General features: G+C 37.9%; 1 protein-coding gene across 2 annotated transcripts in view; it reads left to right on the plus strand.

Annotated features, from left to right (window-relative positions):
- The window catches only part of WNK3 (WNK lysine deficient protein kinase 3), a 151,119-nt gene extending 134,631 nt beyond the window's left edge, over positions 1-16,488 (plus strand). Inside the window, exons 21-23 of one of the 2 annotated variants that reach the window (XM_062183638.1) lie at positions 11,683-11,695; positions 12,481-12,683; positions 16,159-16,488. In XM_062183638.1, the coding sequence (XP_062039622.1) occupies positions 11,683-11,695; positions 12,481-12,683; positions 16,159-16,488 (546 nt within the window). The remainder of the gene's footprint in view (positions 1-11,682; positions 11,696-12,480; positions 12,684-16,158) is intronic. The other variant, XM_062183639.1, reaches the window with a different exon arrangement.
- Positions 16,489-22,635: the final 6,147 nt, after the last annotated feature.

Genomic DNA, 22,635 nt, shown 5'->3' on the forward strand with positions numbered 1-22,635 from the left:
ACTCCCTAGATGGCCTCAGTGACTAGGGCTGGGCAAGGCGGAAAGTAGGAGCCAGGCACTCCACCCATGACTCCCACATGGGTGGCAGGGACCCAAATATTTGGATCACTACCTGCTGCTTTCCCAAGTCAATTCTCCTCAATTTGTAGATCTAGAAGTTTGATGGTTTTGTTCAATTATTTTATATTCATGCTCACTTATACTGTTCACTGATATTTTAGTTGACTAAGAAAAGAATATAGAACATTCCAACACTAATTGTGTATTTGTCTTCCTTTCAGTTTTGTCCGTTTTAGCCTCCATGTGTTTTGAAGTTCTTTTGTTAGCTGCATACACATTTAGTGATATATCTTCTTAGTGAATCAACCATTTATTCATTATGTAGTATCCTCTCTACCCCTGGTATTTTTGTTTGCTTTGATGTCTACTTTGTCTGACAGTAAAATACCCGTTTTGTCTTTTTTTGATTAATGTGTGCATGGTATGTCTGTTTCACTTCAGTTTTAGCCTACTTATATTTCAAGTGAGTTTCTTGCCAACAGCCATGGTCATTTTTTAACCTATTGTGATAATCTTTCAGTTTTTTAAAGCCATTTGATGTAACTATCAATAAGTTTGGATTTTGGTCTACCATGTTTGTGTTTTTTTCTGGCTTTTTAAAAAAATGTTGTTCATTCATTTATTTCAAAGTTGGGGGGTGGGGAGAGAGAGAGAGCTTCCATCTGCCAGTTCACACCTCAGATACCTACAATGACCAGTGCTGCGCCATGCTAAAGCCAGGAGCCAGGAGTTTAATCTAGGTCTCCCATGTGGGTGGCAGAGGCACAAGGATGTGAACTGTCATTACCTGCCTCCCGCGGTCCACCAGCAGGAAGCTGGAATCAGAAGAAGAACTGGGACTCAAACCCAAGCACTCTGATATGAGGTGTGGACATTGCAAGCGCTGTTATAATCACTAAACCAAACACCCACTTGTTTTTCTGTTTTTCATTTTTGAAATATATCTAATTATTTGTAAGACAGAATGACAGAGGGAGAGGGAGAGACATGAAGAGAGAAAGAGAGGTATCTTCCATCTACTGGGTCACTCCCCAAATGCCTGTAACAGCTAAGGCTGGATCTGGACCAAGTTAGGAGCCAGGAACTCCATCCAGATCTCCCAAATGGTGGCAGGAACTCCAGTACTTAGGCCATCATCTGCTGATGCCTCCAAGGAGCATTAGCAGGAAATTGAATCAGTAGCTGTGAAGCCAGGATTCAAAAAGGCAGTCTCACATGAGATTCAGTTGTCCCAAGCGGCAGCTTAATTTGCTGTGCCATGATGCTTGCCCTGTTTTTGATTCTTTTATTTATTTATTTGAAATGTAGAATTACATATAGGGAGAGGGAGAGACAGAGAGAGAGGTCTTCCATCCGCTGGTTCACTCCCCAAATGGCCACAACAGCCAGAGCTGAGCTGACCCCAAGCCAGGAGCCAGGAGCCTCTTCCGGGTCTCCCACATGGATGCAGGGGCCCAAAGACTTGGGCCATCTTCCACTGCTTTCCCAGACCATAGCAGAAAGCTGGATCGGAAGTGGAGCAGCTAGGACTTGAACCAGCACCCATATAGGATGCCAGCACTGCAGGCAGAGGCTTAGCCCACCAAGCCACAGTGCCAGCACCTGTTTTTTATTCTTTTGTTAGCCTTTCCTGCTTTCATTTGGCTTATTTCAGTATATTTTAGTATTTCATTTTAATTTATCCTATTTTGTCTATATCCTCTTGTATAGTTTTCGTGGTTGATCTAGGGTTTGCAACTTATACAATTAACTTTCCAATGTACTTAAACATTCATGTTTTAGCATTTCAAGTACAATGTACAAACCTTATATCTATGTAGGTCTCTCTACCCTCTCTTTATAATTGTCTTATGTATTCCATCTCCATATATGGAAAACTTGATCATATAGAATTACACTTTTTGCTTTTGCTGGAGTTTCATAACAGCAGATAAATGCACTGCTTTCCCATCTTTCCTACTGGTATTGTTTCCCTGTGTGACAATATTTCTTTGGATTTCTTTAGCCTTATTTCAGAGCAGCTCTCTTTTGTTTTAATCTGAAAAATTTTTTTCACCAATAATCCTAAAGGATATTTTTGCCGTACATGGAATTCTGGATTGATATTTATGTCATCATTTTCTAAATATTATGCCACTTCTTTTGGCTTCTATGGTTTGTGATAAAAAGCTGTAATAATTTGAGCCTTTTTTCCTTTATGAAATATATTGTCTTTCACTGGTTGCTTTCACAAGTTTTTCCTTCTCTTTAAATTTTAGCAGCTTTTTTCTTTCCACTGCACCAATTACTAAACATGAGCACGACTTTCCTGTTTGGGATTTATTGAACTCCTTGAATATGTAAGTCTCTGCCCTTTGTAAAATTAGGCAAGTTTTCATCTAATATTTCTTCAATTTTTTCTTGTACTGCTTTTTAATCTCCTTTTGACAATCTGATGACACAACTCTTAGACCTTTTGTTATTATCCCACAGATCCCTTAGTTTCTGTTCAAGTTTGTTTTTCAGGCTTTCCTTTCTCTGTTCTTCTAATTGAAGTTTCTATCACCTGTCTTATGCCATTGAGCCCAACAAGGGAATTTTATTTTTATTTTGGTTGTTGTATTTTTTGGCTCCAAAGTTCCATTTGTATCTTTTATGTCCTTTATTTATTTCCTGAGAGTTTCTGTTTTGTTACTAGTTACAGGTTTCATGATTACTTACTTCACCATTTTTATAATAGCTATTTTAAATTCTGTCAGTTTATTCCAACATCTGTATCATGTTGACATTGGTGTCTGTTTATCGTCTTTACCCATGAGTTGAAATGGCCCTGGTTCTTTGTCATATTGGATTACATCCTGGACATTTAAAATATTGTGTTTTGAGACTCCTGTGTGTTTTTTTAATTCTATGTATAATATTGATGTTTTTGGTTATAGAAAGATCAGCCTTCCATGGACTGTTGTTACAATGTCAACTTAGTTTCATAACCTTGGCAATACTCTTTGGATCTGTGTCACTGTGGACCTCCCAGTGGTCCTGATCTGTTTCAGTCCTGGACTGTTTATTTTTTAGTTCCCATGTCTTCGGTATACTGAATAGGATCATAGTCATGCATGTACAGCTCAGTGAGGAACCCAGGAGTTCAAAAACAACATTCCTCAGTTCTTCTCTCCCTGCAATATCCCTATTACTTTTGGACTCCTTGTGGCTTTTTTAATTCCTCAACCAGAAAGTTAGAATTTTAGTTTCTCTGGGCTGGTGTGTCCTTTTACCAGTGTGCCCTTGCATAGGGCCAAGTTTTGGAAGATTAGAGAAAGCAGAAAAGCAACAATGAAGTTCTCATCCTCATAGTTCTATAGGTTCACCAATTGGAGAGGAGGGGTCCCTTTCCCCAGAGTTTGGCTTCTATAAGCTTCCACTGTGGCTTTTAACTTGGCATCATAGGATTTCTTGTGGGCTAGGGTGAGGAGTATGGAGAAAAGAAGGAAAAAATGACAGAATTTATGTATTTTTGCATAAATGTTTCAAATTCCCTTTTCCGTTTCTCAAGCTAGACGTATAGAATCCCCTCTATAGATCTTTCTCGTTGAATGCCCCGATACTCACTTTTAAGTTAGTCATAGGCTAACAGATAGGACAACATAGTAGACTTAGTGTTATTTTAATGGGGTTTCTGTGGTCTTAGTCCCTAGTCAGCACTATTTTCTATTGGAATTCTCACATAGCTGTTCCCTGCATTCTGTTCATCTTTTGTGGTAGACTAAATATGCCAAGTCTGTCTTTCTGCAACCACTGATGTCTTTGCTCAGTTTTCCTCATTTTTGATTCTAAACCTGGCTTCCTAGAAGTGCCCCCTATGTCTCCATCACTTAGTGCTCAGCCAAAGTTCCCTTATAGATCACATTTGGAAAAAACCACAAGGCTGAAAGGCTTCTACTCTCTGCTGATGGCTCTGTGTGTGGGCACAGAAGTCCATTCAAACTTCAGGTCTCGTATGTTCTGACCCAGCTTTTATTTTCCTGCAGTAGCTTTTGTGCCTCCTCTTTGCATGTCCAGGCTCCATCAGTCAGTTATGTGTGTGTGTGCTTTGAGCCCTCCAGTCTCTGCTGTGCATGGGACATTCTTCCAGTCATTCTGAGCTATGTGGAAAATTTATCAAGCACCCTGTGGCTGTCTTACATCCTAGATTTCCCTGTTAACCTCAGGTTAATGGAGCCCTTGCTTCTAAAGCTCCAAATCAAGTGAATCCCCAGGCATGGCAGGAGCAGGAGCAGCAGTACTGTTTTCTCGGCTTGCCCTGCCTTCGTAGAATTGTTGGACAACAATTGGGTAGGGGTGAAGGTAGTAGCTCAGTACAAAAACACTCCAGCTTGCATAGTTCTTACCTAAAGCTCAGTAGTTTTCATGAAGAAATCTTTTTTTTTTTTCATTATTTTGTTACATGCCTTTGGGCAAATTGTAGAGTGCTAAAGTGGCTATTTGGAATTATTCCCAATTTTTATGATTGCTTTTGAGGGAGCAGATTTGTTAGCCGCCTCATTCTGTCATACTGGAAGCCGGAATTCCTTTGTAAAGATTGATATTTATTTATTTATTTATTTATTTATTTATTTATTTGAGAGGCAGGGGGAAGGAAGAGAAGAGGAAAAGAGAAGTCTTCCATCTGCTGGTTCACTCCCCTACATGGCCAAAACAGCCAGGTCTGGGACAGGTGGAAGCCAGGAACCAAGAAGTCCATCCAGGTCTCTCACATGGGTGTCAGGGACCCAAGTACTTGAGCCATCTTCCACTGCCTTCCTAGGAACATTGGGCTGAAGCTGAATCAGAACCTGAGCAACTGGGACTTGAAACAGCACTCTCTTAAGGGATGCTGGCATTGTAAGCAGTGGCTTAACCAATTGTAGCACAACCCCAGCCTCTATTTTATTTTTGTAGGTGGGAAGGGAGTATCTTAGTATTGTACTTCTGTTAATTTAACTTATTTATTAAAGTGTTTCCACCTGTTCCAAACCAAAGTCAACATAAAAATAAGTCTTCTCTAATGGGAACTAAATTATTTTCGTTTTTCTTTTTAAAACTCATCAAGACCAAATTTACAAAGATCAGGCTGTTCTAGTGATTTCCAATCTTTAGCGCTAATAGCTTTCTTTCAAAGCTTCTGATGTACTGTATTTTTCCCCATTTGTCATGGATTTGTAGAAACATTTGTTGGACTTGGCCCAGCATTTCATAAACTATCAGTAAGGAAATCATAGGTGTTTCATGGTCAAATGGGAAATACTGGATTCAGTAATTTAAAAAATAGTTTCTTATAAGTGAGAATTTCCATAAAGGAAATAACATACAACATTTCCCAGACAGTTTTATCAGAGAGCCCATTTTTCACAGAACACATTTTAAGAAGCACTGCTGTAACGTATGCGGAAATCACATCCGTCCTTCCCTGCCCACAACTGTACCTGTTTTGTGAGAAACATGAGTTGCTGCATGAGATTACAATATAATATTATTTACAATGTGTGTGTTTGCAGTTACTTTATAACATGAGTGCCGTGCCAAATACTTTATAACATGAGCGCTGTGCCAAATTGTGGAGAATACTTAACATAAAAAGAATGAGGCTGCTATCTTTAGAAAGGGCCTGCTTGCAAGGCTGGCCATTGGCTGGTGTGTGAGAGCTTGGTTTCTCTCTGTTGTCTAATTGAATAGTAGTTCACTTGGCCTACTTTATTGGTACATATAGTGTGACTTATGCTGAACACCTGTTTTCCTTCTGAGAGTCCGGAATTTTGGTATGTGCCTCTGTGATCAGCCCCCAGTGAAAACCCTGGGCGCCAAGTCTCTAATGAGCTTCCCGGGTTAGATACTTGTACACCTGTTGCTGCAGTTTTTGTTGCTAGGGAAAATAGATGTTCAAGTCTGTCCCTTCAAAATAGGGAGGGAGTATACAGAAGGAAGTGTATGCATGAATTTCTTTTTTTAATATATGTATTAGAGAGGGAGAGAGAGAATATGAATGAATAAGATCTTCCATCTACTGGTTTACTCCTGCAATGGGTCGCCATGGCTGAGGCTGCCCAAGCTGAAGCCAGGAGCCAGGAAAGCATAAGAGGCAGGGCCCATCTACTCGGGCCATCTTCTGCTCCCTTCCTAGACACATTAGCAGGAGGCTGGATCAGAAGTGTAGTAGTTAGAGTTTAGAATTGGCACTCTGAAATGGGATGTAGGCTTTCCAAGTGGAGGCTTACGCCGCTGTATCACAACACTAGCCCCATGAATGTCTTTAGGTTCTTACCCTTTTTCCTTCACAGTCTTTTGTGATAAACCTTAGCCATGAATACAACTGTATGCTGAGTGCTATGAGACCTTTTAGGAAATCACTGAATGTGTTGGTGGCTTGGGGAACTCTGAACATAAACATGTTTCCTATGTTCTTAATTCCCAAAACAATTCTGTAAGGTAGGTTGGTATTAGTGTTTGTCTCTTACAGGTAAGGAGACTGATGTAGTGAGGTTGAGCTACTTCCCTAGGATCTCAGTGAGGGAGTCCATATCTTTCTGACTCCAAAACCTTGGCTCATAGCTATTATACTGCATTGCCTAACAGTGTCATAAATTGTGTCTGCAGTGGGTTGAGAGGACGAAATGGAAGATAGTCAAAGATGATAGTGTCCTGAGAATGCTTCCTGTAGAGGTAGGATTTGAGTTGGTCTTGAAAGATAAGTGGGCAGGATTAAAATTGATTAGATGCAGTAGGAAGAGTACTGTAATGTCAATAAGTAGAATTGCATGAGATAAAGGCATGCAGATGGTAAGATTCAAGATTTATTTGGATAAAAGACAATGTAACAGTTGGTGAAATGGAGAGTTTACACTAGAGAGTTTTTCTTTCATACTTTAAAAAAAAAAAACTTTTGAAAGCAGCCACAGCTTATCTATGCTAGTGTTTGGTTTAAGATACTGTATCTGACATAACACAATTACATATTTTAGCTTAATAAATGATATATGTTTGTTTAAGGATAATAAAAATAAATAAGATAATGTATTTGTTCTGCACAACCAACTGTGATTTCCAAGGACTTTTCACCTAAAAATGTTCAAAACCCACTGTTGTGTTACATTAAGAGATTGAGACTTTTTTGAACATGGGGGATAACCTCCCCCAAACAGCATTTTTTAATTATTAACACTGTGTTTAGTAAAGTATTCAACAAATAGTATGAAAAAAACAAAACAAAAAAACTGCCTCTACAGTCAAGACAAGGGCTGTTCAAAGTCATTGCTCTCTAAGTGTCGATTTCACTTCTACAGATTGCCTTTTAGGTGCTCTGTTAGTTTTCACAGATCAGGGAGAACATATGGTATTTGTCCCTTTGGGACTGGCTTATTTCACTAAGTATGATGTTTTCCAGTTTCATCCATTTTGTTGCAAAGGACAGGATTTCTTTTTCTTTCTTTTTTTTTTTTTACCATGGTGTTGTATTCCATAGTGTACATATCCCATAATTTCTTTATCTAGTCTTCAGTTTATGGGCATTTAGGTTGATTCCATGTCTTAGCTATTGTGAATTGAGCTGCAATAAACTTGGGGTACAGATAACTCTTTCATATGGTGATTTCATTTCCCTTGGATGAATTCCTAGCAGTGGGATGGCTGGGTCATATAATAGGTCTATATTCAGATTTCTGAGGAATCTCCATATTGTCTTCCACAGCAGCTATATGAGTTTACATTCCCAGCAGGAGTGGATTAGGGTACCTTTCCCCCACATCCTCACCAGCATTTGTTGTTTGTTGATATTTCTATGAAAGCCATTCTAATGGGGGTGAGGTTTGGCCTCACTGTGGTTTTGATTTTCATTTCCCTAATGGCTAGTGATCCTGAACATTTTGTTTAAAGATTTTATTTATTTATTTGACAGGTAGAGTTACAGACAGTGAGAGAGAGAGACAGAGAGAAAGGTCTTTCTTCCGTTGGTTCACTCCCCAAATGGCCGCCACGGTTGGTGCCACGCCAATCCAAAGCCAGGAGCCAGGTGCTTCTTCCTGGTCTCCCATGCAGGTGCAGAGGCCCAAAGCATTTGGGTCATCCCCCACTGCCCTCCTGGGCCACAGCAGAGAGTTGGACTGGAAGAGGAACAGCTGGGACTAGAACCTGGTGCCCATATGGGATGCTGGCGCCACAGGTGGAGGATTAACCAAGTGAGCCATGGCGCTGGCCCCAATCCTGAACATTTTTTCATGTGTCTGTTGGCCATTTGGATTTCCTCTTTTGAAAAATGTCTCTTTGCCAGGAGGAGGCACCTGGCTCCTGGATTCGGATTGGTGCAGTGCGCCAGCCGTAGCGGCCATTTGGGGGGTGAACCAATGGAAGGAAGACCTTTCTCTCCCTCTCTCACCGTCTAACTCTGCCTGTTCAAAAAAAAATGTCTCTTTGCCCATTTCTTAATTGGGTTGTTTGTTTTGTTGTTGAGTTTCTTGATCTCTTTATATATTCTGGTTATTAATCCTTTATCAATTGCACATTCTGCAAATAATTTCTCCCATTCTGTTGGTTGCCTCTTCACTTTCCTGAGTGTTTCTTTTACAGTACAGAAGCTTCTCAATTTGATGTATTCCTATTTGTCAGTTTTGGCTTTGACCACCTGTGCCTCTGGGGTGTTTTCCAAGAACTCTTTGCCTGTGCCAATGTCTTGCAGCATCAAAAACAGTATTTAATCAATATTAATCAGGTGGTAGTATGAAGAATATGAGTATAGTGGTGATAGCCAGGGAGTGAGTCCATTTAGATCGTTACAATTATAGTAGTCCATGTATAAGATGATAATGAGCTTAAGGAATTATGGATATGAAAATAGATAAGAGATGTTGTATTTGATAATTTTCTGTCATGTGATTGTAGACTATCTGTGTGGGTGTGTGTGTTGCAGGGTAAGAGGGGGCAGTAGGGGTTCAGAGGGTCTGAGTGAGGTGGTTTGGAGAAAATGTGGTATCTTTAACAGGAATACAACTTTTAGGTGGATTATCATGCTGTGACCATGATAGATTTGACTCTGTATTGTATTGGAATGATTTATTGCCATCAAGTAGAGAAATGCATTTTGGAGTTGGTTGTAAAATTGGGATTGAAGAGAGAGATCAAGGTTTAAGTTAGAGATGGAAACATTTGTAGTGAGGCAAACCCTGAAACTATTTGAATGTAGGTATATCTTAGGGGAAAGAACTAAACAGAGCACCAAGAACTGAACTCTGGTTTTATTTATTTTTTATCAGTAAGAAATGCATACTAAAGAGCACCTTTGAAGTTAATACATAATGTTACTGTTACCAATCATAAATGACATTTGTAGACTATTTATTTTAATGTGTATTGATAGGGGCTTTCTGGTTTATGAACTTTAAGTGGTCTTTTATAATATGATATGAATAACTTCTAAATTAAATCAGTAATTAAGTGTTCCTGTCAAATGTAAAGCCTAGTGAGGCACTGAGTCACATTCAAATAGCATTTTTCATTTCATATAGCACACTATTCTTGGTAACCTTGGAGGAGTGTGCGTCTGTACAAGCGAGTAGATCCTTCTGTTGCCTACTTAGGAGTGGTACTACCCCAGCCCCTTTCATTTAAATGCTTCTTTTGGTTTGTTAGATTTTTGGCTCTTGTGCCACTCAGGCAGCAGTTATCACTGACTACCAACGGAGTATTCCAGATAACTTATTCCACCAGAATTGTACACGAGAAGAGTCTTGGCATTGTGTTTTTCCTTAATGTAGAAATTTTTATTTTTAAGGTTTATTTTATTTATTTGAAAGGCAGAGGGCCAAAGAGAAGGAGAGACAGAGAAAGAAAGAGATCTTCCATCTGTTAGTTCACTCCCCAAATGGCTACAACAGCTGGGGCTGGGCCAAGACCAAAGCTGGGAGCCCTGACCTCCATCCACATCTCCCATGTGGGTTGCAGGGATCCAAGTACTTGGGCCATCTTCCACTGCCTTCCCAAGCACATTAGCAGGGAGAAGGATCAGAAACAGAGCAGCCGGGACTCAAAACTGTCACTCTGATATGGGATTACTGGTATTGCAAATGGCAGCTGAACCTGCTGTACCATATTGCCAAGCCCCCAGAAATTTTCTTAAATGAATGACATTTAAATCTACTTCTTGGCAACAGATATTTTAGGAGCTGAAGGAATTGAGCACAAAAATATTACAGAGAGAAGCTGGGTGGCAACACTGCTGCCACTGGGATGCCAAGCTTTCTTTTCCTCTCCATCCTCCCTGCCAGACATCTTTCCAGGGCAAGAACACCATCTATCAAGGTTTTAACTCTGAAGTCTGCCCTCCCTAACTTTGTTGTACTATTTGTTCCCTTACTGGAGTTGACTGCGGATTAAATGAATGTACAGAGGGATAGCAAGAAAAAAATGACATCTTTATTATACACTGACATGTATGTCTCGGAATTCTAAAAGCCTTAGAAAAATAGCAATTCCAACAATATGGTGTGTCGTTTCATACATCATGGTTACCTCAAATTAGTAAATATTATAAAACTGTTGTGTATGTTCCAGTTAATTCATTAAGCTAGCAATTTTCACTGTTTCCATTTAATATAATAAGCAATTTCCTTGATTCTGAACTTTCAGTAGGTTCTTAGAGACTGACTATGCATCAGTCATCATTGAAATTGTTGTGTTTGCGGCCAGTGCTGTGGTATAGCAGGTAAAGCTGCCACCTGCAGTGCCAGCATCCCATATGGGCATCTGTTTAAGTCTTGGCTGCTCCACTTCCAGTCCAGCTCCCTGCTAATGCACCTGGGAAAACAGTGGAAGATGGCCCAAGTCCTTGGGCCCCTGCATCCACATGGGAGACCCAAAAGAAGCTCCTGGCTCCTGGCTTCAGATAAGCCCAGCTCCAGTCGTTGCAGCCATTTAGGGAGTGAACCAGCAGATGAAAGATCTCTCTCTCTCTCCCTCCCTCTCCCTCTCCCTCTCCCTCTCCCTCTCCCTCTCCCTCTCTCTCCCCACTTCTGCCTCTCTGTAACTCTGGCTTTCAAACAAATACATAAATCTTTTAAAAAATAAAATAAAAAATAAAGATCTATTTTTTAAAAAAGAAATTATTGTGTTCCTCCTTACTAAGTATTTTCCTCATCTATTTCCCAGCTTATTACATGGATTGACATGATACCATGGAAAGCACTCTGACCCAACAGTGAAAATAGACTCGAGCCCTAGCATATAACTCCAGTTGTTTACCTTCTAGGTGCCCATTTCCTCATCTATAAAATAGAATACTACTTGCTGTGCCTGTATCACAAGCCTGTTGTACATTTCAAGGAAGAGAGAGAGGAGAGAGTGAGGAAGCTTTCAAAAATCTTAATATGGAAGCATCTTGCATTATCTTTAACACTTTCTATATTTTCATGACTGGATAATGTGAAATAAAGTAATAATAGTAGTAAATTAAATAAAATTATATGATATGGAAAAATGTACAAGAAAATTTCATGTGCTTGTTTAATTAAATTTCTGCACATGCTTAAATTTCACAACCATATTTTCTAACATTAATTTTAGACCCACTCTAAGTGGCTTGTAAATCAGAGGAATTGGAACCCTATGAATCTTTTCTATGAGAATGATTTAGTAAGTATGGATAATAGTATTAAGTTATCATTTAAAGATAGTGTGATGTTCAGATTAGGCAACTGCACCAATGGAGTCCTCTGTAATTGATTTCTTTCATTTACTTGAACATAGTACATTCCAGAACTGATGAGACTCTTCATCAAGCCATCTGTGTCCTCATTTCTGCTATTCTAGATACACATTCCCTTTTAATTATAATCATAGGCAGAAATAATAGTGATAAAATAAAATGAGATTCCAGTTTTCTGAAGCTTGTTGAGAGGCAGCCTGGTATATTGAAAAGACAGAGTCTTTGGGCACTAGAGTTCCAGGCCTGGCTCTGCTATAACCAGTTGCAAGAACTGAGGCATGTCAATTTAGTTTTTCTGGGCCTTGTTTCTCCATTAAGAAACAAGTGGTTTGGACTAGACCTCTAAGGTTCTTTACATTTTCACATTCTGTAATCCTTTATTAGCCCTTCTAAGTATCTACCTGAGAAGAAGCTGAGATAAAGATTAGAGTTTATACTGATGTTTTTGGAGATAATGTTTATTGTACTTGATTTATACCTAAGGTAACCATAGAATTTACTATCCAAATCAACAAAAAGAAACTTCCGAGAGTCAAAGGGGTGCTCCAGGACAACAGTTTTAAACCAAGACTGTCCAGGTAAACTAGAATGTCTGATTACCCTAATCTGTACCCCATGTGTGGTCTTCCATTATAAAATATGACTGCATTGTTGGCCAAAAAAGAGTTACATATTTCTCAATGTTTTTTCATGGTTTTCCTGGTTTTTTCTTATAGATCCACCATGTGTGGAGAGTAATACAGTAACATGCCAGCAATCTCCAGCCAGTAAAAAAGGGATGTTCACAGATGACTTACACAAGCTGGTGGATGACTGGACAAAGGAAACAGTAGGAAGTTCTCTTACTAAGCCAAGTTTAAACCAACTTAAACAGAGTCAACAGAAATTAGAGACAGAAAACTGGAACAGAGTATATGAAGTAAGTTGTTTATACCCATTTTTTTTATTTTTTGAGAACTGAAACCATAAAAATAGTACTTGGTACTATGGTTATAGTACTATGAGAAAGTGGTGTGATTTGATAACATAAAGAATTTTGTCCATGTCCAGATTTGTTATGTCTTGGAAAATTATCTTCCCAACAAGGAATCAGAAAACTTTTTCTGAGAAGGGGGCAGTTACTAAATATTTTGGGTTTTTCAAGCTGTACTGTTATAACTACTCAACTCTGCTGTTATAGCACAAAAACAGCCATAGACAGTATGTTAATAAATGGGCATGACTTTTTTCCATTAAAACTTGATTTATGAAGAGATGTAATCTGCTGATCCTGGTTTTAGACTATCTAAAGAGAACCCCATCAAATGTCAATGAAGAAAGCCTTTGGAGTGAGGGTTAATTCAGTCCTGTGGTACAAGAAGAGTTTGGGTTTTGAGAAAAAGCTATCCTATGTTATGCATCAATATTTCTAAAGCCAAAAAGGTGTCTTATTTGTTAATCATGAAAAAGACTTGTAAAGCTGTTTAAGCTAGACTGTTGTAAGAAGTATCTTAAGTTTGTAGATACAGTGACTACTTATTCTGTGTGGCCTTAATCAGGTATACATACAACAGAAATGTAGAAAATTGTCCACAATTCTGGAGTGGAAAGAAGGCAGGTTTACGGAACAGCATATATCGTATAATGTAATTTATGCAAAATTATATACATTAGATATATTTACATACATGGAGAAATATAAAAGTCCATGAACAATATGCTGGATGGTGGAATTTGGGCCTTATTTTACTTTATAGTTTTGCTTGAATTTTTCAAGTAAATAACACTTTTTCAAAATGAGTAGACCTATTGAAATATAAATCAAGGCTTAGCATATGAACCCTCATAATTCAAAACGATTTGCGAGTGTGCAGTGTGTGTTATGTTTGTGTACATGTATGTACATATGTAGTCACTGACTATTGTTTGGCAAAGACTGTTGGAAACTATACTTACGGTTAATATTGAGTAAAAACATTCAAAAGCCTAGATTTCCCAAACCAGTCAGCAGTGTTTCTGCTTGGAGGCTCTGTGTATTTATCTTATTCTTGGTACTGATTTATATACAGATAGTCTCACCATTGTAAAAATGGGAAGTCCTTAGAGGCAAATTTCAAGATGTAAATATTTGTATTGCCAGTAAAAGACCCTCAGAGTAGATCTGTATGGAGACATTTGTTGACTAATCAGGAGATGGTTTATGGAGGATGTTTGGACAAAGTATGAGTAGAAAATGGTGTATGATTAAAAGTGGTGATGGTTATTACTGTGAGGATTAAATGAAACCACACCTATAAATCATTATCTTTACAGGTGTTAGTTACATAGTCGGTATGTTATATGTGGTTAACTATTTTATATTTTTAGGTTCAGTTGACTATGTGTGTGGAAAGCCTGTCCCACTAATGTTCTTACATGTTACTGTTCTATAGCCTTACTTAGAAATGTTTGTGTGTACAAAATTTATATACCAAACCCGTTACTGAGTAAGCCTTCTACTGTACATGGGTTTGGTGGGTATAAACAAGTATGATCCCTATCCACATGGGATTTATAATATGTACAGTTAGATATAAATAAATATAAAATTGCAGCTGTAATAAGAACCATAAAAGAAAGATAAATGATACCATACATTAAGGGAAATTTGACCTAATAAGAGAAATCAAGGATGGCTTCCCTGAGAAAGTTGTGGTTGAGCAGAGATCTGAAGAATGAGTAGGAGTTACTAGGTGAAAAGGAGAGAGACTATGATTCCAAGCAGAATGAAGACCATATGGAGAAGGACTGTATGAGGTAGGGAATATGAAGAGACCGAATGTTGACCAGTTCAGCAAGAAGGAGGTGATACATAATGAGTTTAAGGAGGTAGACAGGATCTTAAAAGTGGTGATGATACCTAACTTTGTGTTCATTTTTAAAAAGATGGATAGCCATTGAAGCCTTAAGATTGGCATGATCTGACTTTTTTTTTTTTTAAGAAGAAAGGATTTTTGGAGGGTTAAGGTAGATGTTTGTAGGGTAGTTAATAGTTAGTATTCCAGATCAGGGAAAGTTTGGGTTGAAGAGAAGTGAAAGGATTCCAAGAAATGTTTTAAGTGAAAGTAATGGACACGATTTGGTGACAGAATGAATGTATGCAGGAGGGGAGGTACCAAGGCTGTGTTTCTGGATCATATAACTGGATATCATTCCAGTTTGCCAGTCAACACTTTGGGGAATATGAACAGACATTGTGTTTTGGGATTGCACATTTGAATCAGAGATAACCTTTGAGAGATCCAAGAGATTTCTAACCTGTTTCTAATTCAGTCTATTTTTAGAAAATAAGAACTGTGTTACCATTGTTTATGGAATGATAATGCTCATTATAGAATTTAGCCTGCAGAAAAGTACAAAGTTAAAAATACCACCCTCAAATCCCACCACCCAGAAATAGTTGGCACTAACTTTAGATAAACATTGTTTGAGATATCATGACTCTATATGAAAGCATGGAAATAACTTTAAAAAAAATGATCATACTATATGTGCTGTTTTGAATCATAAGTACTTAATTTTGCTTTAATATAAGGAAAACCGTGATATGAAGAAGAAATTTTTTAACTTTAAATGTTTTCCTCCTCATGGGATACTGTTGCTCATTTTTATTGAAGTGAAAAACATTACCCTAAGGTGAGAGTTTCTAACTCAAGTTTAGTTGAAAGTTCAGTTTTAGCTTGACAATTAAATTTAGAATAACTAAGCATTTGGGATTGACAGTAAGCTCTCTTATGCATTATTCCTATGTGCATGAGATTTCATATAATCTCTATAAATATAAATAATCACAATACAGAATGACAAGTTACTAGCATTTTCTCAATATTGCCAAAAATTGGCTCACTCTTGTCAGTTTCACTTTCTAAGAATAGAAGAGAAATGTTAGACTTTAAGAAAGTTATCGAGCACCTGCTATATCTCAGGTCCTTTCCCCTTTGCCACAATAAATCATGCTCCCATATCTCCAAAGAATTATGTAACAGAGAATGGCAGGACGAACAGAAAGAAATACAAATAGAAGAGTAGCACTAGCTTGCGGAAAGTGGGGAGGATCTAAAACCCAAGCAGGGATATAATACTGGCCTTGGAGTTAGCTGGAACTCTGTTCAAACCCCCCACATCACTATTAACTTGCTTAGTGGTGTTGGGTAGTTGACTAGTTCTGAGTTTCCATTTCTTCATCTGAAAATGGCTACCCTATCAGGTGGGATAGTTATGAAGATGAAATGAAATAAGGCCTGCAGAAAGATGCTCCAATAAATGGCAATGACTCATAGTAACAATGGAAGTAGTAAGCCCAAAAGAATAGGAAGGAATACAGATTGGTAAAAACAAATAAACTGATCTTTTGTTTTTATTTTTGTTTTTGGTAGAATACTCCATCTACTATGGGCTACACATCAACATGGATTTCTTCTCTGTCCCAAATCCGTGGAGCTGTCCCAACTTCCTTGCCACAAGGACTCTCACTCCCTTCATTTGCTGGGCCATTATCATCATATGGAATGCCCCATGTTTGCCAGTATAATGCTGTGGGGGGGACAGGGTATCCTATACAGTGGGTAGGAATTTCGGGAGCCCCACAACAGTCTGTGGTAATTCCTACTCAATCTGGGGGACCGTTCCCACCAGGGATGAATTTGCAGCCATTTACAACTTCAGCAGTGCAGAATCCAGCTGCAATCCCTCCTGGGCCCAAGTGAATCAGAGTAAATGATGCAGAAAAGGGAGATTTTTTTCCAGATTATTTTCAGGACACCTAAGATAGTAAAATTTCTTCCTCTTGGGTTCTGCTATATTTTCCTTCATATGAGTTTACTTTCAACTGTATTTTTCTTTTCATTCTAGTGTGGTATTTGATACAGCTCATCTTTCTGTAGAAATGTGCAGTTTGCACATAGAACACTGCACACAGAAGTGTTTTTTCACTTTGAATCCTATCCTCTTTGATACTTGATTTTTAAAAAACAACCGTTCAGAATGCTTTCATAAGCTCAGCCTGAGCGTTTCCATTCCCAGGACACTGTCCATGCATTGCTGAGAAGCCCCTATTTTTACTGCTGCAGCCTGCAGCTGGATACTACTTTTCTTTTAAAAAAAAGTATTCAGATTGATTCTCCCCAATTGTAGATGAAAGTGAGACTCTCCAACAGCCGGAGTCTTAGGGGATTCTTCACATGTTTATCTTAGGTTTACCTTTCACAGAAGGCAGGGTAACTTGCTGCAGGAAGATTTTTGCTGTATAAAATTAGAATTAACTTTGTCAACCCACACAGACCATGAGCCCTTTGTAATGTGATTTTCTTCCCCTCGTCATAGCAGCATGAGTGAAGCTTTGTTTTGAGTGAGGCGGAGGGAAAGGAAAAAACAGAACTGTACCAGTTCCTTGATACTTCAGATACTGTAGCTGCATTTGGATTTTGGTAATAATTCAAGGCAGCTATCTCCTTGCTTCTCATGTGCACACTACTTTGGTTTTGAGCATCTGAGAGGTATTGGTTTGGCTTGCATTCTTTTGCAAGGGATATTTTGCAGCTGTTACAAATCTCATTGGACAAAAATTCTTGTGTTCCTAACCAAGGGGATTGAAGTTACACCTCTTGTTGATCCATTCTTCTGAAGTGAAATTTACTTGATACTTACACATGAAACACTGGCTTTACAGGGTTCTAAAATGTGGGGCATACCCTGTCCTGCAGTGAGATAGTAGACCCTAGAAGGATACTATTTAAGTTGCCCTTAGCATTTTTTTGGGTTACCATTTCTTAGTTATAATTTCTTACTAGTATCTACAGCAGCTTAGATAATTTTAGATCTTAGATGAGTTTGGCAGCCTCTTTAGAATCTGAGAGAGATCACTGTCAAGTTGCACTTTACTGGGTTTTATCCAGTTTTACAAGGAGGGGAGGCAATTTGAAAATGTACTCCTTTGGTTTTTAAGAAGGTTAACTATAATAATCTTAAAGGCTGGTCACAGGGTTACCCAATGCTCAGTCTGTGAAACCCAAATGGAATTCTTCAATAGTATTTATCAACTCTCAAGTATACATATACAAACTGTTTACTTTCCACTCAAGATTTCAAGGTCATTTCTAGTGTGTTTACCTAATTAAGAATTCTATCTCCTGGTAAACATTCCAGATTGTCACCTAACATTTCTGTTAACAGATTTTTCTCAATATTTGTCTAAAAGTCATACCATCGTACCCCATGGGCTTGCCAGGTAGAGGAAAACTTAATGGGTATACTTTTTTTTCTGCACAGTCTACTTTATGACATTTCAGTACCCTTTTTCAAAATATGTGTATTACATTGCTTACCTGAGGATAACACCTATCATCACAAAGATTCTGTCACTATCATTTGGGGCATCTAGGGCAGCATTTTGAGAATTGCTGTTGATGGAAGCCCTTTTTTTTTAATAGAACATGATCTAATATAAGTGAGTCTTTGCAAAACTCGTGTACAGATTCTTCAAATTTCTTCTACAATATTGGTTTGCAAAGTTGAAGTGATTGCATTAGTCTAATGCAAATACATTAGTCTAATTGCAGTGTTTTCGATGTATACAAAAACAATGCTCCTAAAATCCATAGTTCTTTAAAATTGCCCATATTTTGTTAAAAGAGTTGGCTTTGTGGAATTACATTGAAACATACAACCAAGAAAGGGAAAATACTGCAGGTTTTATGACCCCCTTCTTCTCTTGTCACAATATTTTAAAGCTGTGTACCCCAGGATGAAAAAAGCTCCATGGATAACATACACATTTAATTAATGGCTGCTCTATATCTTATGTCCTGCAGTGTGTCACCAACTCTATTTTACATATAATTCATCATTCTTGTTTGCCTGCAGACTCTGGCAGTGCCTTGTAATATTTAGAATCTTTTCAGGTTTTTGCTGGAAAGAAAAGTAATCTTCTAAAGGTTAAAGGTTAAAGGTGGTGAATAACATACTGCTGTCTCCATGCTGACTGCAGTGGCCAGGTTAACACATATGCTATGTATACCTTATGTATATGTAACATATGTGTAAGTTTTAAAATACAGAAGAAAGTGGGTTTGTGCAGAAGTGAAGAAAACAATGTTATTCACATTGCTGTGGGGTTTTAGTTGAATTATTTTCTCCCATGCTTACATGTTTGATTCAAATTATAGTCACTTTGACTATAAATTGACTAGTTTTCTATCTAGGGGTTTTGCATTATTTCATAATTTTGATAAATCATATAATAGTGCTGTTTTCATCCTTGCCTGAGGTACGCTTCCTCCCCAGAACTAATTAACTCTTGACATGAAGCTCAGAAACTCCCTTCTTACTTAACCAAGAGCCTACTATATATATATAAAAGGGCCTTCTACCTGTTTTCAAAAAACACACAAACCTGTCTTTTTCATTTTCCTTCTTGTAGAACAGATAAAGGTTGTACGTAACCATCGTGCTTGTAAAATTTATTTGGGACATAGTCTATGTCCAGCCACCATGTTTACTTCTCAAAGTGCAAGTCTGATGAATAGTACTGTATCTCCATATGTGGCAATGTGAGCATCTCATCATGATGTACCTGCTGCTATGTCTGTGAAGTTGGGTGTTAACATCATACGACTATGAAACCAGTATTGGTGTAAATCTAATGAAAATAACCCTGTGTATATTTGTAGCAGTCTTGAATCTCTATTTAAGGTAATTTGCTGTAATATAACAAATATCCATTCTGTTTTTCATCTCTTCCTTGCCAGTTTTCTAGCCAGCATGAATTCCAATGGTTTGACAGCAAAATTATCTGTGAAAGTTTAAAAGGCACTTTTCCGCTGTGATTTTTGGATTGAGTGTAGAGTGTTATGTACACTGATGGGATATATCATTTTAGAACCCCAGATTTAATTCCAGTCCAATTACTTTTTTTTAATCTACCTCGTTTTCAATGCTATTTTGGGTGCACAAGTAAACACTGCCTGTGAAACTTGCTTTTTTGCCTTGATTCTCAGTATTCTTTCAGATTATACATCTGGCCTGCCTCTTTGTCCCAGCACAAACTATGAGTTTGGAGATGAAAGGAACCATAACTCTGCCACCAGTCTGTGTTTAAATGACGAGAGCCCTGTGCCTATGTGAAATAAGCTTTGGGGATTTGAGGATAGAGAACAGAGAAATAAATCTAACTGGTGGCAATATAAGAGTTAATTGTAGGAGCTGGTTGTAAAATTGACAGATGGTGAGAAAGTACCTAAATTAGCCCAGTGCCTGTAACTTTGCATTCTTTATTAGAGACGCATTTCTTGTCTGTGTGCCTAAAGGGCTATGGGTTGAAATTGCTTTAACTACCACACTGAAGTATTTTACAAATCCTACAACAATGGCTTGTCATTCAACATATTAGCATACTGCTAGGTATTTGCATTGATAATTTTGTTACCTTACAATGTCTGAATGCATTTAAGTTGAATTGCGGTTGATGGTAAGGGTGTTTTATATAACTATGTATCTAGTCTCTAAAGTTAATGGAGACATTATCTTTCTTTGCTGTCTCTTCTGAGTCATGGAAATGATGCATTCCTTTTCCTCCTGAACAATCAGCAAATGTTTGTAACCAGATGTTCCTTGTTTCACATGTTTACTGTACAACAAAAACTACAGCATATTGAATATTATTAAATACTGTATTTTGGTCATCAGGCCTAATTACAATCCTGAGGTATATTTGCCATCATTCAGTTAATTCATCTTCTGTTCAGTTCAGAAAAACTTGATCTATTTCAGATGGTGTACAGGCCATTGTCTAGATTATTTTTTAATCTGTAGTTTACTGGGGACTTGTTTTCCCCCCTTTTGTTTAGAAGATGAACCAGAAAAGGGGTGTGTGTGTGTGTGTGTGTGTGTCAAAAGGCCTTTGATTTGGTAAATGTAATTTCTAGGCTTGACAGACTTTTTAAAATAACCAATTGACATTGTGAACTGATGACACTCAAGCTTGTTAAAATTCTTTGAAGTGAGATTAGGATGAAATTTGTTATGGAGCCAAATGTTTTCAGGTCATCCAGGAAATAGGCTTTGTATGTGAAGGATGAACACAAACACTGGTCAGGGACCTTGACAGTTAACCTATGCAGGGACCTGGATAGTAGCTAGGTTACACTAAAGTTATTTTCAGGTTAGATAGCTGGCAGAGTGTACGAACCAATAGCTGCCATTCTGGAAGGTTTTAATTAAAAAAGAACAACAACAACAACAAAAGAACCTCTAACCAAAAGGCTAAAAGTCAAGCAAGAAGGGAAGAGAGAAACTGGGCTCTGAGAAAAAAAAAAAAAGTGCCAGTGTAAAATAAACTCCTAAATGCGTGCTTATCTTCCTTCTAGTTTGCCTTTTTTTTGGGGAGCAGGGGTGGGAAATTGCATTTCTTTTTTGTTTGTAACTTCAGATTTGAGATTGAGATTTGTGGTCCGGAACATACCCTCAGCCGATACAGTGACGAATCGGAAAGTGCAGTTGTTCAAGGTCTGTCATGCTCAATCACTTACAGCTGTAATTTGTTTGATATGAACATTAAGCATGTAGACCTAGCGCCGCATGGGAGCCACTCAGGAAGTTTATGCAGTTAATAAACTTTCATGCATAATTTACTATGAAGTATGCAGAATTGCAGCCACTTCTCTACTCTTAACATTTAGTTGTATATGTGAACGCTCCTTTCTTACTTGGGGAATGTAGCATTATATAGAATGTTGTTAACCTTCATTTTAATCATTTCTGACATTAACTTTGGGTTCTTTTTGTTGTTGTTGTTGTGTTTGTTTTTTGGTTTTTGGCTTTTTTGGCGGGGGTAAACCAAGTGATCTGCCTTTCAGCAATTGTTTTATCTTGGTTCTTTGAAACTGTGATTTTTATTTCTTTTGTAACCCAGCCATTGTATTTTGTTTTGTTCCTTGGAAATTTTGTTTTCAAACAGAAAATAAAGGCTGTGTTAAATGAGTATGCTATCTTATTAAAATGCTGTTGTAGTCACTGCAATCGTATGTCTTAAACTGGTTCTTCATTTACCAAATATAATTCAGCGGATTTACAAAATGTAGTCTTTTAGATTTTTGCTGACCTTAGAAAACTAACCAAATTGTGTTACCTCTTGATTTACAGTTCCCAACAAATGTCAGCTGGATCTGTTCTCCACACTTGTAAATGAGCCCTAATTGGAACAATCACTATCATGTACTGCAACCCTACTATGTTAGCTAGGCATTTACCTGTGATATTTTAAACTCCCACAACAGTCTGATAACATAGGTCTGATACTGTCTGCACTTTAGACAGCAAACTTAAGCATCACAGAGATTAACAAATTTACCAGCATCACGTAGTACTAATGGTGAGGATTGGATCCAAACCCAGCTCTATCTGCCTCCACAGCTCATGGGAAAATCCCAGGTCATACTGACTCTCAGATGTACTGCATGCATAATAATCCAAACACACTCAGAATAAATCTTTAATCATTAGGATTCTTGTACATGTCATTCATGAAGTTATTTCCAATGCTTGTTTGATAATTTCAGAAGTAGAAGTGTTTATGGTACCAGTGAGAATTCAAAATATATCTGGTGCACAAACATATTGAGTGGTATTTCTTTAAATATTGATACCGCTTGTGGTTCATCTTTAGAAAAATGTGCATTTGGAAACTCCTTCCCACACCTCTCATTCAGCACTCTACAGTGAAAGTAAACTGTCAAACTAGATCAGATCCCATACCCACTTGATAATATACATAGAAAAACCATGTATATGCTATGCAAAGAGCCCTAGAGGAAGAGTAGAGTAATAGACTTACCAGAAATATGATAGACTCAATGAGT

Source organism: Lepus europaeus, chromosome X (genome assembly GCF_033115175.1).
Source record: "Lepus europaeus isolate LE1 chromosome X, mLepTim1.pri, whole genome shotgun sequence".
Lineage (NCBI taxonomy): Eukaryota > Metazoa > Chordata > Mammalia > Lagomorpha > Leporidae > Lepus > Lepus europaeus.